This window comes from Grampus griseus (genome assembly GCF_964374135.1).
Source record: "Grampus griseus genome assembly, chromosome: 10".
Classification (NCBI taxonomy): domain Eukaryota; kingdom Metazoa; phylum Chordata; class Mammalia; order Artiodactyla; family Delphinidae; genus Grampus; species Grampus griseus.
Window position 1 is genome coordinate 28,215,369 of NC_139004.1, and position 18,589 is coordinate 28,233,957.

General features: G+C 44.7%; 1 protein-coding gene across 1 annotated transcript in view; it reads left to right on the forward strand.

The window, feature by feature from the left end:
• TNFRSF21 (TNF receptor superfamily member 21) overlaps positions 1–18,589 on the forward strand; it is a gene marked incomplete at its 5' end in the record, with an annotated part of 64,397 nt that overhangs the window by 16,662 nt on the left and 29,146 nt on the right. Inside the window, 2 exons of the mRNA XM_082664615.1 lie at positions 1,642–2,293; positions 3,836–4,330. Of these exons, the coding sequence (XP_082520741.1) occupies positions 1,642–2,293; positions 3,836–4,330 (1,147 nt within the window). The remainder of the gene's footprint in view (positions 1–1,641; positions 2,294–3,835; positions 4,331–18,589) is intronic.

The window sequence follows — 18,589 nt, forward strand, 5'->3', positions numbered from 1 at the left end:
TATTTTTGTTATAAAAAGAATCATGAAAAAAGAGTAATATTAAAACAGTAAAAAGTGCCAGGTTGGGTGAGAGGCAGAGGGAAGGGCTCTGACCGTGGGACTGAGCTGTCTCAGAATCACAGGTGATTAGAGCCCCAGGAGGCCCGTCGTGGTTCAGGGGGTCTAAAACTTAGTTGGGGATGAGAATCACTTGGAAAGCTTAACAAGCAAACCAAACCAAAGCAAAACAGATTCCTGGCCACACTGCAGATCCACATGATACCAGGTGATGGGCTGGGGATGTGGACTTTTAAAAAACTTCTCAGGTAATTTTCATGCTGCGTTTGAGGCCCGAGTCTTTGTCTGAAGCTCTGATTTAGTTTCCCTGCCTCTGTATCAAGGAGAGAAGTAAGGATCTTGATCAGGGAGAGCCAGCTTCGGGTTTTCTGGCTCTTGTTCTCCTGAACTTTTCTCAGTGACTGTGTCTCTCGATGCAGGTGTTTTCCCTAACATCAGATTTTCGGTATCATCTAAATTTGTCTTTACATTTTATAGGGAACATTCTTAAATACTGTTTTGTTTTGGTTTTTTTAAAATAATTTATTTATTTTTGGCTGCATGGGGTCTTTGTTGCTACGTGTGGGCTTTCCCTAGTTGTGGCAAGCGGGCTGCACTTTGTTGCAGTACATGGGCTTCTCATTGCAGTGGCTTTTCTTGTTGCAGAGCACGGGCTCTAGGCGCGTGGGCTTCAGTAGTTGCAGCACATGAGCTCAGTAGTTGTGGCGCGCAGGCTCAGTAGTTGTGGCACATGGGCTTAGTTGCTCCGCGCCGTGTGGGTTCTTCCCAGACCAGGGCTCAAACCCGTGTCCCCTGCATTGGCAGGCAGATTCTTAACCACTGTGCCACCAGGGAAGTCCCTTAAATACTGTTTTTGAACTTGACTGTCCTCCTCCCCAAGCTTTGTGCTTGGGCTCCTAGGCGGCTGCAGGTTGACTGTGGCCTTCAGAGGCTCAACAAACAGGATGTGCATCTAAAAACATTAATTCTGTTATTTAAAGCTCATTAAGAATGCCAAGGGCCTGCCTCTGTTTTACAAAATACAAACAAAAAACATTTACCTTTGTCTATTGGTCAACTCCAACCGGGTCACCTGTTAGGGAAGTAGCAGCTCAAATATTTGCCACGCTGCTTCTCAGCTGACTTGTCCTGGTATCAAGAAATGGCCACGCAACCTCTGGGTCACAGAAGGAGGACACTATTCAGCAAGTTATTTTCCTCTTGCATTAGGATTTTGACTTCTGTGTAGCGTTTTTAATGCGAGTCCCAAAGTGCTTTCACATTCATATTCTCCATTGATTTTACAATCAGTTCGAGAGGTACTGTCAACTTCATTTTACAGATGGAAGAAAAGGAAGCTGAGGCAAAGGTCAGGCAACAAAACCAAAGCTTCACAGCCAGGAGATCAGGCCCCCATACGGAACTGGAGTCTGTTTCTCTCTCTGTTATGTTGCAGCCGCAGTGTTAAAAGGGTACAGAACGGGTCAGACCTTTCATGGGAATGATGATGATGGTGGGGTTGGGATTCTTCCATCCTTTCTCCTCCTCTTCCCGTGTAACACCTTCTTGGTTTTTGTCCCCCCACCTGCTTTTTCCTTCTTTCAGCTTGGATTCCTCAGTACCACCAGGGCTCAGCCGGAACAGAAGGCCCCAAGTCTCATTGGCAAATACCACCATGTCGACCGTGTCACCGGCCAGGTGCTTACCTGCGACAAGTGTCCGGCAGGAACCTATGTGTCTGAGCACTGTACCAACACAAGCCTGCGTGTCTGCAGCAGCTGCCCCACGGGGACCTTTACCAGACACGAGAACGGCATTGAGAAATGCCACGAGTGTAGTCAGCCGTGCCCCCGGCCGATGATTGAGAAATTACCTTGTGCTGCCTTGACTGACCGAGAATGCACTTGCCCACCTGGCATGTTCCAGTCAAATGCTACCTGCGCCCCCCACACGGTGTGCCCTGTGGGTTGGGGGGTGCGGAAGAAGGGGACGGAGATGGAGGACGTGCGGTGTAAGCAGTGTGCTCGGGGGACCTTCTCTGATGTGCCTTCCAGTGTGATGAGATGCAGAGCGTACACAGACTGTCTGAGTCAGAACCTGGTGGTGATCAGGCTGGGGACCAAGGAGGCAGACAACGTCTGTGGCACGCTCCCGCCCCTCTCCAGCACCACCCCTCCTTCCCCTGGCACCATCAGCCTTTCCCGCCCTGAGCACATGGAACCCCACGAAGTCCCTTCCTCCACTTATGTTCCCAAAGGTAACTTAACTCATGAGTTATGTATGTGAGGAAGGCTTTGTGCCCCGTGGGGGTACCGAGAATGGGCTTGGACCCAGGATATTTTCTCCATCTGGTCTATTCCAAAGTCACCCCTTGAAGAAAGGGCTTGCGTTTTGTGGCTATTTAAAGTCTAGCTTCTTTGGACCTGTTAGAAATATTGAGACTCAGAAGTTATCTATTGGGGGGAGCAAGTATCTGAGAACTAGGTGACATCAAGCTAGAAAATAAAAACTGAGAGAAACGAGGTCAGCGTGTGGCCTTATGGAAGTCACTGAACTTCTCCAGGCCTTGGCTGCAAACTTGTCAATCGTATGACACCATAAATGAGTGATTTAGCTGTTTTAAGGTCCCTTCTAGATGAAAGGTTTTCCAACACCCAGTCAATGCTGGGGAGACACAGCCTGAAGGTCAGAAGGAGGAGGGGAGAAAAATACCATGACATCTGGAAGGGAGGGATGAATGTTGGATCTGAGGTGGGCCAGAAAAGGAAAGTAAGGCAGAAGCTTCAGGAAACAAGCACAGCCGTGTCACATTGAAGGTAACTAGCGTTCACATCTAGAAAAGAATTTCTTTTTTTCAAAGGACTTTATGTCCTCCATTAAGTGTATCCCAGTTTTCCTCAGAACTCATTTTGAACCTCAGGCAAGAATAACATTGTTTTTATTTTCATGTCCTTTTTGATTAAATTTAATTTTCATGAGATGACAGCCAGTGTGAGCTGTGCTTTCCAGCAGACTCTCACGTGTGGTTACGTTTGACCTTCCTGATGACTCCATAAGGAGGGCCTTCTCACAACCGCCAGTTGAAATGAAGTAACAACCTCAGAGAGATCCCATGACCTGCCCAGGTTTCCTCAGGGGTTGATTCAGGCCAGGTCCTGTCTCTTGGGACTCGAATTCCCAGGCTTTCACTCCTTAATAGAGAATGCTTGTGGAAGCTTCTCCGAAAACAGTCCACGGAGCTGCCTGCCCAAATCTTGTTCCTCTTATCACCAGCACATACTAAGCAAGTCCTGCCCTGATTTTACTCACTGACCTGTCTCACCGAACCTTTCACTAGTCAGACTTAGATTGGAGTTCGAGCTCTTTTCTTTATTTCAGTCATAGTCTCCACTTTACCACTGCACCGTGAAATAGCCAACTGGTGGGAGAGTAGCAATAACGAAACTAAAGGACAAAGGAATTCAATTGGAACTAGTTTTCTGAATAATCAAAACAATTAAGGGTTGACTCAGTATGTGCAGCACAGAAGCTGCTGTGAAGCTCAGACACTGGATCCCTGAGGATGCCCTTGGTTTTGACATGAGGAAGTGAGTTTAGCTGTTAAGCTGAGTTTTCACCTTCTCCATAAAGGTGCTGTCAGGGTCTTTATGAAAATGTACAATGCCGTTTATTCTTAAGCTCCAAAGGTCGTCTTTTCTTGGATTATCTGGCCTGGTTTGGAGATGTCTAGGAAGAGGAGGGAATGTATAGAGCCCCACATATAGAAAAGCTCTTCCCCCCTCCTTACTCTTTTTTCTAGGCGTGAACTCAACAGAATCCAACTCTTCTGCCTCTGTTAGACCAAAGGTGCCGAGTGGCATCCAGGAAGGGACAGTCCCTGAGAACACAAGCTCAGCGAAGGGGGAGGAAGGTACGAACAAGACCCTCCCAAACCTCCAGGTAGTCAACCACCAGCAAGGCCCCCACCACAGACACATCCTGAAGCTGCTGCCGTCCATGGAGGCCACCGGGGGCGAGAAGTCCAGCACGCCCATCAAAGGCCTCAAGAGGGGCCATCCCAGGCAGAACCCACACAAGCACTTTGACATCAATGAGCATCTGCCTTGGATGATCGTGCTTTTCCTGCTGCTGGTGCTTGTGGTGATAGTGGTGTGCAGCATCCGGAAAAGCTCGAGGACGCTGAAGAAGGGGCCCCGGCAGGATCCCAGCACCATTGTGGAAAAGGCGGGGCTCAAGAAATCCATGGCCCCCACCCAGAACCGGGAGAAGTGGGTCTACTACTGCAATGGCCACGGTAAGCCTCCCACCTTTCCCCCTTGCTTCCAGATCCCCCGCCTCTCCCTGCCTAGTCCCTGTGGGCGGAAGGAATGGGAAATGCAACGTTTCTGGAATCTCCTTTGAATACCAAGTGCTGTTGGATCTCAGTCGTGTTCCGAAAAAGGAGGTGGTCAGCATTCGACATAATAACGTTCAGAGAGAATAACTCCTCTGTCACCTGTCCCCATGGCACAGTTAGAGGACAGTGTTTTGGCATCAGAGACGTGAGAGTGACCTTTAGGGACTTTGTTCAACCTCATCATTTAACAAGTGAGGGAATCAAGTTCAGAGAGGTTTGGCTGCGTTGACCCAGGGGAGTCTTTTGTTCGGGACAGATGGGACTGAATCCATGTCTCCTGACTTTGGAGCCCTTGCGTCTTCACAGGGGACTGCTCAGAAAATTGAGGGAGGAAAAAAACAACTTGTCTTAAATTTGCCTTGTTGAATTTGAGCCTTGCTTTTAGGTTCCTATCACTTTTCTCACATGTACTTTTTCCCCCTTATATTTTTAGGATCGCATTTCTATCAGGAAGATCGAAAGGTCTTTTGGGTTTTAGACACTCAAAGCTTAGTATATCGGTTATCATCTGAGGCTGGGCCCTGTATCTTTTTCCTAGTTGTCAGTGTGTGTGGATATAGGCTGGAATATTTCATTTCTTCCTCTTTTGAGGGCAAAAAATAGCTTATAGAACTTGTCCTAACAGCTAAGTGTGATCTGAAGACTACAGTTTTCAGACTGTGGCAGTAACTTCCATTTCTTTAATATTAAATGATATTTCAGCTCAAAGTTTTGATAATCCCATTTGGGATCGTTTTCCTTAAAGATAAAGGGGTGGGCTTCCCTGGTTGCACAGTGGTTGAGAGTCCGCCTGCCGATGCAGGGGACGCGGGTTCGTGCCCTGGTCCGGGAAGATCCCACATGCCGTGGAGCGGCTGGGCCCGTGAGCCATGGCCGCTGAGCCTGCGCGTCCGGAGCCTGTGCTCCGCAACGGGAGAGGCCACAGCAGTGAGAGGCCCACGTACCGCAAAACAAACAAACAAAAAACAAACAAAAAAAAGGTAAAGGGGTAAGCTTAACTTCCTAAAAGGTGGTTTGGCCTTTTGTATTGAGTCTTAAAAATGTTTATACTCTTTGACCCAGCAATTCTATTTTTGTGAATCTATCATAAAGATATAAACCAGAAATATTTAAAAAAAAATTTAAGCACAAAGATCTTGAACTTTTAATTCAGCATTATTTATAATAAATAAAAACTGGAAATACTCAAAGGGCTGGTTTTAGGGAAATGGCTATGTAAATTATGGCATATCTATATAGTAGAATATTATGTTGACACTGAAGATTTTATTATGAAGTTTTTTACTTTTTACCCATGACATAGGAAAATGTTTATACTAGGTTAAAGAATGGGAAAAAAAAAAGCTCCCCACTACACACTTTATAGAATATTATCCTAGTTCTCTTAAAATTTAGGAATAAAGACTGAAGGAAATATGCCAAAATGACGATGTTTCTTCCAGTTTGGTGGGATTTGGTTAGATTTATGTGGATTTTTTTCCTTCTTTATTAGTTTTCTGTCTTTTCCCCAAATTTTCTATGATAAGTACATGCTACTTTTGTAATCAGAAATGTAGAGAAAGTTTAAAAGAACAACTCATTTTGCTTCTTTTTGCTAATTTATATGAACGATCAAACCAAGTGAAAGTCAGACTGGGGTGACCCTCCGACTTGGGATGAGCCTATACAGACTTGAATAAAACAACCCTTTGCAGGCAACCATCTGGGCAAGGGAGGCTCCAATTCTTCCTCCTTTTTAATAAAAAATTTTTATTTGGATATAATCTCAAACGTATGGAAAAATTACCAAAATAGTACAAAGAATATCTATATACCTGTGCCCAGATTGACCTATTGTTAACATTTCGCCCTTTTGCATTATCATTTGCTCTCTTTCTATAAAAATATAAATTTTATATTATAAAATGTGCCATGTAGAATAATCTGTGTTATATATAATGTTATATAATGTTCCATAGTACACAATATATAGCATGTATATGCACCTATATACAGACATAAAATAATTTTTCTGAACCATTTTATGACCATTTATGCCTAGATTCTTCAGTATGTATTTCCTAACAATAAGGATATTCTCTTAAAAAACCAGCACAGTTTTCGGCTTCAGGAAATGTAACATGGATGCAATATTTTAATTTGCTGTCCATATTCCATAGTTGTCAGTTGACCCAGTAAGGCCCTTGATAAACAGCATACTTTTTCCTCTGGTATAGGGTCCTGCCTAGGATCCTATATTTCATTAAACTGTCCTTTAAGGTGGCCAGGCAGAACACTTGTTCTAATATATCTAATTAGCAGAAAACAATGTTCACATTGTGCTTAATTATGTAAATATTTGGAACTCTCCTCTCATTATTCATTTTATTTTTTAATAAATTTATTTATTTATTTATTTTATTTTTGGCTGCGTGAGTCTTCGTGGCTGCACGCGGGCTTTCTCTAGTTGTGGCGAGCCAGGACTACTCTTCGTTGCGGTGTGCGGGCTTCTCACTGTGGTGTCTTCTCCTGTTGCAGAGCACAGGCTCCAGGCACACAGGCTTTAGTATTTGCAGCACGCGGGCTCAGTAGTTGTGGCTTGAGGGCTCTAGACCACAGGCTCAGTAGCTGCGGCGCGCACGGGCTTAGGTGCCTCAGGGCACGTGGGATCTTCCGGGACCAGGGATCGAACCCGTGTCCCCTGCATTGGCAGGCGGATTCTTAACCACTGCGCCACCAGGGAAGCCCTCACTTTATTAAAGAAACGACTCCATTGCTTTAGTAGCTGGATTTATAGATTAGATTATGGTCAGCTATAGTTCTAAACTCTCTTGCAGTGCAGTTTTCGGAATTCTTGAGAACACAGGGAGTTGTAGAAGTAAATCTGGTCCAGCAGCAGAAAGCAATTTAATACCATGATCTTAGGCATTCTTATGGCCACTGTAACCTTGTAAACTACTATGTCTGTGTCCTTGAAGCAATCCTATTTTGTAGAAGGAATGGAAGTGCTAAATTAAACAAAACCTGAGCCTACCTTCCGAGAAAGCAGTATTTCAGCAATACACTTCTCCAACTAAATCGCAGTCGTCTCGCTCAGATGTTATTATCTCTTCCAGTAGTTGAACCTTTTTCCCCGGGATTTTGCATTGGGAAGTTTATGTTTAAGGTGTTTTTTTAAGGAAGGTCTGTTTCCAAATTGCTATTCTCAAAGGTACACCCAGGTAAAATCCCATAACAAAGAGAGGTTCTGTTTCAGAAAAACCATTCCAGGTGCTCAGAGAGGCCTCTGGAAACAATACCGTGTTGATCTGATTGCAGTGAGTTCTGGGCAGCAGATAATCCTGTATAATAAGATCGTTTTCTGGTCCTTGTCCATTTCACACTGAATTGTTCAAGAGGACGAGGGTGGGGATAAAATCGCCTAGTCCTGTGTATTCTGTATAAGAGGTCGTGTAGGACCTCACTTAACCCTTACCCGCCTTAAGCAGATGGTGCCGTGCTCCTGAATGCCTTGGAGACCCCCAGCACTGTGAAGCCAGCCCAGTGGTTCCCATCTTTCTCACCAACAAGAGCCTCTTTTGGTTCCACTCATCCTTCTCTGCCTTCCATGGGTTTACGGTTTTAAAGCTGAACTCCACAAAACTGCCTCCCTACTTCCATGGAATCCTAGTGTTGGAAACACATGACGAGACCTTATGTGGCCAGGAGGATGGGAGACTGAGGGGCTGTGGCATTTTGTATGTTTCCTTCCTTTCTAGAGTCATAGCAATTTTCTGTTGGTAGATTGGGACTGTACTGTGGTTTCCTGTAATACGTCCTTTTCAGCAGCAGGAATTGAATGTCCATTCAGAATTTATTTAAGAGTTTATTACTAGGTCCAAGTATCATCAAGATGTAAGTCTATTGTTAATGCTTAATGTGCCATGTTTTTGTCTTTTTCTTTTTGGCTATGTTGGGTCTTTGTTGCTGCGCGCGGGCTTTCTCTAGTTGCGGCGAGCAGGGGCTACTCTTTGTTGCAGTGCGCGGGCTTCTCATTGCGATGGCTTCTCTTGTTGGAAGCACGGGCTGTAGGCGTGTGGGCTTCAGTAGTTGTGACCCACGGGCTCTGTAGTTGTGGCTTGCAGGTTCTAGAGCGCAGGCTCAGTAGTTGTGACACACAGGCTTAGTTGCTCTGAGGCATGTGAGATCTTCCCGGACCAGGGCTCGAACCCATGTCCCCTGCATTGGCAGGAAGGCTCCTAACCATTGTGCCACCAGGGATGTCCCTTTTTGTCGTTTTTAAAAATTTTAGTTCTTTTGATAACATAACCCAAGCATAATGGGGCAAGTGGGGTTCCAAAATGTTCAACTTAAAGCTTAATGTGGGTTCATGTTATTTGGGAAGTTACATGGAAAACAATATTTTTTTTGTCTGATCGCTTTGGAAACAAAAAGCACCAAAGTAAGGAGAGTGACACTCCTTGTGTACGCACTGACCGTCCATTGCACTGAGAAAGTCTCAAGTGATCTTAAAACAGTCACCTCATTCACTTCGTTAGGATTATGGATCATACAGAGCAGTGTGGTCCTGTCCCAGTTAAGGACAGAGATGGCTTGAGAATGGGAGCCAGTGCCGTTCCCTCGGTGCCGTTTCTAATATGGGTCCTTGCTATTGACTTTCCTTCCTTTGTTCCTCTCCTCCCTTCTGCCTTCCCCACTTCTCTCTCTTCCTATTTGTGACCTGTAACTATTTGTGATGAGTATGAAGTTGGGTTCCCAGCAGCCCCGTTGCCCTTGGGATTTTGAGGGGAAGTTTGGAAGCAGGTGAGGTGTGGAAATTGCCCTGAAATACTTGCGGAGGAGGTTCTGGATAGTGAGAAAGGGAGCAAAAAACGGACAATGTCTCTCTTCAGTCACATTCCCTTTTTCTTCCAGACTTCAGGCTATGAAGAAAAATGAGGGGAAAAAAGGGTGAGAGACAAAGGAATTGGACTTACCTTGTTTAAACTGCACTTAGTTCCTGATGGGCACATTCATAGTCCTGGATCTTAGGGAGATCGGAAGCATTTGACGGGGACAGTAATCCTTCCCTGTGTAGTTTCTTAAAGCGCGTGTTATATAAAGACAGCGTCTCCTTTCAGTGGACTGCAGGAGGGATTGTGAAGGTAGCTGGTGGATGTTTTCTCAAGCAGACCGTTTTGTACCTGCAGCAGCAGCAAAAAGGCAAAGGGCTCATTCTGTAGAACGAGATACTAAGATGCTATTTCTTTTTTTTAAATTTTTAAATTAAAAAATTTTTTAAATTGGAGTATAGTTGATTTACAATGTTTTGTTAGTTTCTGGTACAGCAAAGTGATTTGGTTATATCTATCTATCTATCTATCTATCTACCTATCTATCTATATTCTTTCTTAGATTCTTTTCCATTATAGGTTATTATAAGGTATTGAATATAGTTCCCTGTGCTATACATTAGGTCCTATAGTAGTCTGTATCCGTTAAACCCAAACTCCTAATTTATCCCTCCCTCACCCTTTCCCCTTTGGTAACCATAACTTTGTTTTCTATGTCTGTGAGTCTGTTTCTGTTTCATAAATAAGTTCATTAGTTCATTTGTATCATTTTTTTAGATTTCACATGTAAGTGATATTATACGGTATTTGTCTTTCTCTGTGTGACTTGCTTCACTTAGTATGAGCATCTCTAGGTCCATCCATGTTTTTGCATAACTTTGACGTCCCAATCTGTACCTAAAGACTGTTCTTAGGGAAAACAATGCTGCTTAAGGAACAGGACAGAACTGGCCTAGTGCACTTACTTAAAAGGTTCAGATATTGTCCTGGCACTGAGCTCTATTTTAGATCTTGAGTTTCTGGTAATATATTTTTTATTTCTTCCATCCTTTCCCCCATCCACAACTCACTGCTCAAGCAAAGCAAAACAGGACATCATCCTGCCTTACCCAGCAAACAAGCAGATGCACATCCCCTCCCATCTCTGTGGTCTTTAGGTTTTACTCAGTAACGACCATGTTCTCAGTTCTGGGTCCCTACAAATCCCAACAATAGGCTGAGAATAAATGCTTCCTTTCCTCCCAGAATTCTGGTTCCTTACGAATCCCAGCAATAGGCTGAGAAAAACTGCTTCCTTCTTTAGGATTGGCCCCGTGTGGGAGAAGCGGTTATTATTGGGGCTTATGAAGGAAAACCATCCCTCAGTTTTGCAATTCTGCAGACTTCATCCTCTTTCGAGGGGAAGCAGGAAGATGCCATGGAATTGTAAGAGCGGAATTGTGATTGTGTGTCTCTTATAAATATTTCCCCGAAGTTGCAGGGGTTGGTTAGGGACAGATGCTGAGTAACTGACATCTGTGCCTTGGATGCATTGGAACAACATCAATATACTCTTCAGTCAGGTTTCAGGAATGACATAACATTTTGCCTGAGTTATTAAAACCACTATAAGCAGTGTTGAGAAATGAAGAACGAATGAAGTGCATTAGGAATTCAATAATAAGTACTTTTCCACTTTACATTTTTCTAAAGTGAGATTAGGGAGTGTTTGCTACCACCCACATAGGCAAGATCTTGAGGTGATTTTGGGGTGCAAAAGATGGAACAAACCGTGACTTACTAATATAATTTTCTAACCTTATAAGAAAGGTTTCTGCTACCATTAAGTTTTCATTGTCTACTTTTCTTTAACAAAGACTTGTATCGTGCTTACTGAATGCCATATCCTGTTCTAAGCATTTTTTATAAATATTAACTTAATTTTCTTAACCATATGAGGTAGGCCACTATCATTGCCATTTTACAGGTGGGAAAACTCAGGTACAGAGAATCACTTGCCCGAGGTCGCACAGCTACAAAAGGGCAGTGCTAGGCTTTAAACCCAGGCACTGATCTGACTCTGGACACTGCCCCTTGATTCTTAGAATCTGGATTTATTTTTCTGGTTCTTGGAATCTGGATTTTAATTTTTCCAATGTTAGAAATTTCTAGTTTCTATGGTTGATTTTTTAAAATTGTGCTCAATCAAGAAAAATTTATTTCCCTTAGCAAAACCCAGCTTGTTCTGAAATAAAACAACTGAAAAATTGTCACCCATGATGAGTTTTCCTCCATAGAAGTCACCCCGATTTCCTACTTTTCACTGTTTTCTTGGATTGCTTGAAATGGAAAAATTCTAAAGCCAGATACCCAATGGCTGAAGGCTCTGAGGGCTGTTTGAAAACATAAAGGCTGTTTCAGATAAGTCAGAGGTGATGGAGTCGTGCTAATTGGAACTCACATCTGTTGAACTTGGTGGTAGTTTTCTCAGCCCCAGGCAGCAGCAGCTGCAACCGAAGAAACCCTCCTCCCTTTGCCAAAAGGCTCCTGGACTCCAAATTCTAGACAGTCATCCTGTCTGTCAGCCCAAATTTCCTACGGGAAGTAGACTTGAAGTGTAAACACCGGGAAGCCGGGCTGAAGGGAGCAGATTATTCTAGTTAAGAGGTTGCTGTGCCCTTGCTCTGCCCCAGGGCCGCAGTCATTTTCTGGGAGCAGGCAGGAACAGGCGGGCTGGTCTCCATCCCGCGCTCCCCAACCCCGGTCTTTGCCACCTTTGCTTCCGGTAATGCTACTTCCAGCCGACGGCACCTTTCAGTTGAACCTCTAAGATGTTTGAGAATTATAAAGCACACACAACCACTGCAGTAGAAAAGCCTCTTATTGCGACAGCCTCAAAAGCATTATCTCGTGCAGAGTGTAGAGTCTGTCATACAGAGTGAAGTAAGTCAGAAAGAGAAAGACAAATACCGTATGCTAACACATATATATGGAATTTAAGAAAAAAAAATGTCACGAAGAACCTAGAGGTAAGACAGGAATAAAGACACAGACCTACTAGAGAATGGACTTGAGGATATGGGGAGGGGGAAGGGTAAGCTGTGACAAAGCGGGAGAGAGGCGTGGACATATATACACTACCAAACGTAAGGTAGATAGCTAGTGGGAAGCAGCCGCATAGCACAGGGAGATCAGCTCGGTGCTTTGTGACCCCCTGGAGGGGTGGGATAGGGATGGTGGGAGGGAGATGCAAGAGGGAAGAGATATGGGAACATATGTATATGTATAACTGATTCACTTTGGTATAAAGCAGAAACTAACACACCATTGTAAAGCAATTATACTCCAATAAAGATGTAAAAAAATAAAAATAAAGCACTAAAAAAAAAAAAAAAAGAAAGGTGTGGCCTTTGCCCTTGGAAGGCTGTTGTCCTCCCCAGGCCCACCCACCAATGGCTTCTTCCTCTAGGCTTTAGAGGACAGGTGTTTATGTTTTAAATGTATATTTTTTTCTCTAATTTATCGAACAGCTTTTGAATTTAAGCTGTTTGGGATACTGAAAAACACATAAGCATTTTCCCCACGTAGGGCTAAAATACAAGTAGAAAAGAAAATCCTTACAAATAAGTGTCCTTGAATCAACCTGGTCAGGTATTATGTAAGCAGATTTTGCAGAGAAGGAGGAATTTCTCTAATTCTGTTGATTGTTCTTCACGAGTAATTGGTCGTTACCCTTGCAGCGTATGAACAGAATTTGTCGTATTAGGTTGTTGATGGTATGTCAGATTGTAAAAATTAGGCGAGTTCAAGTTTATAAATTAAAAAAATAATAGTTCTCACTATATTTCGTCAAATCTAAGACGCACCATTATTTTATACACCACTAAGGAAAAAAGCACACTGCAACCAAGCTACGGAAAGGCATTGGTTAAAAACATATATATCACTTATGTGTGGAATCTAAAACGCTGATACAAATGAACTTATCTACAAAACAATTAGACTCACAGATTTGGAGAACAAATTTGTGGTTACCAAAGGGGGAAGGAGTGGGGGAGGGATGAACTGGGAATTTGGGATTAACAGGTACATACTACTGTATATAAAATAGATAACCAACAAGGACCTACTACTGTATAGCACAGGGAACTATATTCAATATCTTGTAATAACCTATAAGGGAAAAGAATCTGAAAAAGACTACCTATCTATCTATCTATCAATCTACCTATATCTGAATCACTTTGCTATATACCTGGAACACTGTAAATCAACTTTATTTCAGTTTTTAAAAAGTGCATTTAGATGTTTTAGCACCTCTAAAATATGGTAGCAATGTTTTAGCCCCAATCTGGCCTCTTTTCCACGTAGTCTGACAGCACGATTCTCACTGCATTGTTCGGTTCTGAGTTTTCCTCTACGGCCTACTGGGTCCCTTGGTTCCCTTCTTCCTGAAACACTTCCTTCGGCTTCCTGGACTCCACCCTCTCTTGCTCTCCTCCCACCTCTCTGGCTGTTCCTTCTCCAGCTCCTTGGCTATTTCCTCCTCTTGGACCCCACCTCTGAATAATGGAGAGCCCCGGGGCTCAGGACTCAACCCTCTTTTCTACCCTCATACACCCCTTCCCTGGGTGACCCATGGCTTTAAATGCCATCTATCTTCTGCTAATTCCCAAGTGCATCTACCCAGCCTGGAGCCGAACTCAACATACAGATAGCCTCCCACCTGCCTGATGGACCCAGATGTCCAAGAGGCACCTCCCACTTAAGATGTGAAAGCCTGAATCCCGAACCGTGCTGTTCACATCAATTGCCCAGCGCAGAAAATGGCCCCTCTGGTCTTCCTGCTGCTCCGAGCAAAACCTTAGCATCATCCTTCACTCCTTTCCTGCTTTCTCACCCCATATTCAAGCCATTAGCCAATCCAATCAGCACTACCTTCAAAATAGATGCAGAAGGCCACCATTTGCCCTCATTTCCACAGCCACCACCCTGGCCCCAAGGCACTGTCACCTCCCTGCTGGATCATTGCCATGGCCTCTGAACTGGTTGCTCCACTTCTGCCTGTGCCCCTTTTAGTTTATTCTTTTCACAACGGCCAGAGTGATCCTGTTCCATGTAAGTCACATCGCGGCAGTCCTGTCCTTGAAACGTCAAAATCCCCAGTGACTTTTCACTGCACGGGGAGCGGCAGCCTGAAAGCCAGTGCAATCTGTACTCCCCTCCTGGCCATTCGTATCTAGCCTCTGACGCCCACCACACTCCCCATCACTCACTGTTGCAGCCACACTGGTCTTCCTGCCCTCTTTGTACATGCCAGCACCCATCCTCCCTTTCTACCTGCGGTTCCCTCCGCAGGACTTGCTCCCTCACCTCCATCAGGGCTTGATTCCAACGTTAGCTCAGTGGAGCCTTCTTTGAGATATCAGGGAGAAGGCCCCATATTTAAAATTGCAGCCCTGCCCCCTCGGTCCCCTTCCCCTCCTGTCTTTTACTCCTTAGCACTCCTGGCTGTGCAACGTATGGAATATTTTATTACTTCCCGCGTTCCCCAGCAGAATGCGGACTTCACCAGGAAAAAGGATCTTGTTTTGCCTCATTCGCTGCCACGTCCGCGATGCCCAGAATCGTGTCTGGTGCTCAGTAAGGGCTCAGTACATTTTCATTATATGAATAAATGAGCAGCTTCATACAGAGGCTGAGACAGGGAGGAAGAGGGCATTTCGTGTTGTTTTGTTTTCCTCCTGGAATGAAAGAAAAGGTTATTAGTTTTGTCCTCACAGCCTCAGTGAAATTTATATCTTCCATTCCTACCGCTTTGATAGAGTTTGCCCTTGGTAAACAGTTCTTCCATTAACCGCGAGACCTTTGCACGGTGGCTTTAGCGGCTCCCGAGATTCATCTGAGCTTGTAATGATTGCCCATTGAACCTTCAACAAGATACTGATGAATTCAGCTTTGGAAATCACTTTTGGGGTTTCAGGTGAAATCTAAACAGTTCCTCCAACTTTTTACCTCAATAGGGAAGGAGTATTTTTAACTTGGGGCCAACCAAGTTCCCGGCGTGGATGAAGCAGTTTCCTGTGTGATGCTTCGGGAGTGATCGCTTTAGATATAGTATGGTTTTTGTCTTTTGTTTTTGGCCACGCGGGATCTTAGTTCCTTGACCAGGGATCGAACCCATGCCCCCTACAATGGAATCGTAGAGTCTTAAACACTGGACCGCCAGGGAAGTCCTGATAGAGCATGTTTTAACCATCCTATGACATGCTGGTTACTGCAAAAAAAACCCCATGCACATGTGGGGCTGTTGCTTTTAGGAGCATTTACTGTGTTATCAGGCCAGCCAGACCGTGGCCTGGATAGCTTATCTCTGGAGGAGGTTTCCGCCACGGTGGGACCTCTTTGCCTCGTGCGCTCTGGGCCCTCACATGGATTCAGTGGACCGCCCTCAATGGGAAGAGGGCGCCAGCAGAGGGAGAGGTTATTGCGCAACGGCTGGGTTCCTGTGCCAGGAAGCCCACGTTTCCCCCATTGGCAGCCCCACGTGGGCCTTTCTTCTTGTCATAGAGACTGTAGATCCGGCGGGGCTACACGGCAAGGATGTGCATTTGGTCCCTTTCAGGGACTTAAGTTACAGGGGCTAATGGGGTAACAAATGGTGGGGAGGAGGTGCAGGCAAGAGGGGAGGCATGTAAAAAGGCTCTCATTCATTCATTCAGAGATATTCATTGTACTTTTGTTATGTGCTAGGCTCCGGGAGTAGCTGGGGATAATGGTGATCGAAGCAGACATGGGGCTCGGGCAGAAGGTGGCCAGAAAAGGCGTCTCTGAGGACATGACCATTGTACAGGGAAGGCCATCATGGCATGCTAAAGCCAGACTTTTTTTTTTTTTTTTTTTTGCGGTATGCGGACCTCTCACTGTTGTGGCCTCTCCCGTTGGGGAGCACAGGCTCCGGATGTGCAGGCTCAGCGGCCATGGCTCACGGGCCCAGCCGCTCCACGGCATGTGGGATCCTCCCGGACCGGGGCACGAACCCGTGTCCCCTGCATCGGCAGGCGGACTCTCAACCACCAGGGAAGCCCCACCATGGCTTCTTAATGATGGCACTCATTTCAGATATTTATCTCCAAAAGGAAGGAGCGTTAATACCTTCTCTTGAAAAGGTCAATTCAGGTTCGTATTAAAAGAGGAGGAACTTTTTTTGCATACTGACGTTGACATTGAGCCTCCGATGAGGGTTGTCACCCAGATTATATCTGATTCAGGGTTTTATAACGCATGGGAAAATGCCATGTCTTCCACAATAACCCAACTGCTCACCTCGTGCCTTTTCCTTGAGCTCCCTCACAGCAGGGCTGGGCAGAGTCCGCTCATTCGGAAGAACCCCCCGAGTCCTGTTATGATGCCCTGTGTGTGGCGGGGGGCAGCGTTGACCTCTCACATGTGCCTTTCTGTGGGTGGTGCCCCTCTTGTGCAGAGGTGCCCCTTCGGACACATACTGGTGAGGTTCTGAAAAACCCAGGAGGCGAGGATGCTGGTGCCCGGCCTCATTGTTCAGCGCCTGTGGTCCTGGTGCTAAAACCGATGTCTATGCAGAACTCCTTCCGCCTGTCAGCTTCGTTGCCCCAGTGACTCTTGTCCAGAAATGCAGGGGACAGAGGAAGGAGAACCAAAGTGCTTTACAGGTTTAACACTTGACCCCGTACATCTCCTTACCCAGCCTATGAGATAAGAGGTGGTATTTTCGTTACTGATGAGGACACTGAAATCTTAGAGGTCATTTGCCCCATGTCACACAACTAACAAGTCATGGAGTTTGAAACTGTATCTTGGGATTAGCAAGTTTATGATCTTTCTATTACCTGCACCTTCAAAGTCACAAGCCATTTCCCTGGTGCCAGAACCACCTTCTCATACACAGCCCCTGGCAAGTACAGCCCCTGGTTTATAGGGCTGGGCTGCGTCATGACTCCTTTGGAAACTTCAGCCATTCTCCAGAGCTCCAGGACCTGCCATCACAAGAAAAGCAAAGTTAAGCTCGTTGCCTATCAATCAGCACTTCTGTGGGTTGACGGTTGTCAACCTCTTTTCAACCTAAGAAAAAAGAGATTTTTGGCATCACGCTAAACAAGTTAGATTAATTCAACACATGGTGACTGTCTCCATTCTAGATGAAAATTGTCGGAACGCTGATGGACAGGTGACCAGGGCACCGGGCCACGCAGAGATTTGGTCTCTATTTTACTAGCGTTTCACATTGAGATTGATCATTGGGGTAGGAACTTTCATTTTGGGGGCTTTGTGTGTGTTTGTGTTTCTTTAACAATGCTTTTCTAAATCTTCCTGCCGTTTGACAGTCTAGCTGTGGTCTCTTTAAATTGCTACAGTTTCAGGGGTTGGAGAACTTTAGCACGTGGGCTCATTTGTACTGCTTATGGCCGCTGTCACCTAACAACAGAGTTGAGAACTTGCAACAGAGACTGTATGGTTCTCAAAGCCTAAAATACTTATTCTTGCCCTGTACAGAAAAAGCTTGCTGAAACTTCCTTTTTTTTAAAAAAAAAAAAAAGGGTACCATAGTTTTAAAGGAAAGAGCTACACTTGCTAGCCCTAAAGAAAAACTTTCCAGGCATCTGCTTGGTCAGTAATAACAGGCCAGGAAGAAGTACACACACCATGGTCTATGCCGAGTGCATTCATATGTGGACTGTGCCCTAGGAGCATCATTCCAGCGAATAGCAATGTTCCTCTGCGATACCATATTCCCTATTAACCACAACAGAGGTACCACTAACTAGCTGGGCAACCTTGAACTATTCACTAACCTTTCTACCTGAGATTCCTCACCAATAAAATTAAACATTAAAAAAATTACGTATCCCACATCATAGTATGTATAGGTATGAAGTATATGCAAATATATCTATATATGTGTGTTATATATATGTATGTAGCTTTAAAAGGAATAATAACATAAATATCAAATACAATAATAAAATAAAAAGAAGACCCATTTCCCCACCATCCAGCTTAGGAAATTGAACCTCAGGAATACCTTTGAAGTCCCCTCTGTGCACCTATCCAGTAGGGGACAGCTACCGTACCCCCCCCTCCCCAACGGTAGCTATCTCAATTTAGTTTAATCATTCTACTGCTTTGCCCTATAGTTGTATTGTTTAGTGTTGCCTGAAACTTGTTTTCTAAACGAAGAGCACTTTCAGATCCCATCAGATTTTGTACTTCATCAGTGTGACTTCATTTTCTTGGTGCTAAACTCTTTGTCTGAAAATCTCCCAACGGCTTTCAGTCCAGCAAACAAAGTTAACACACACAGTGGCTGCCCAACAAATACTCTTGAAAT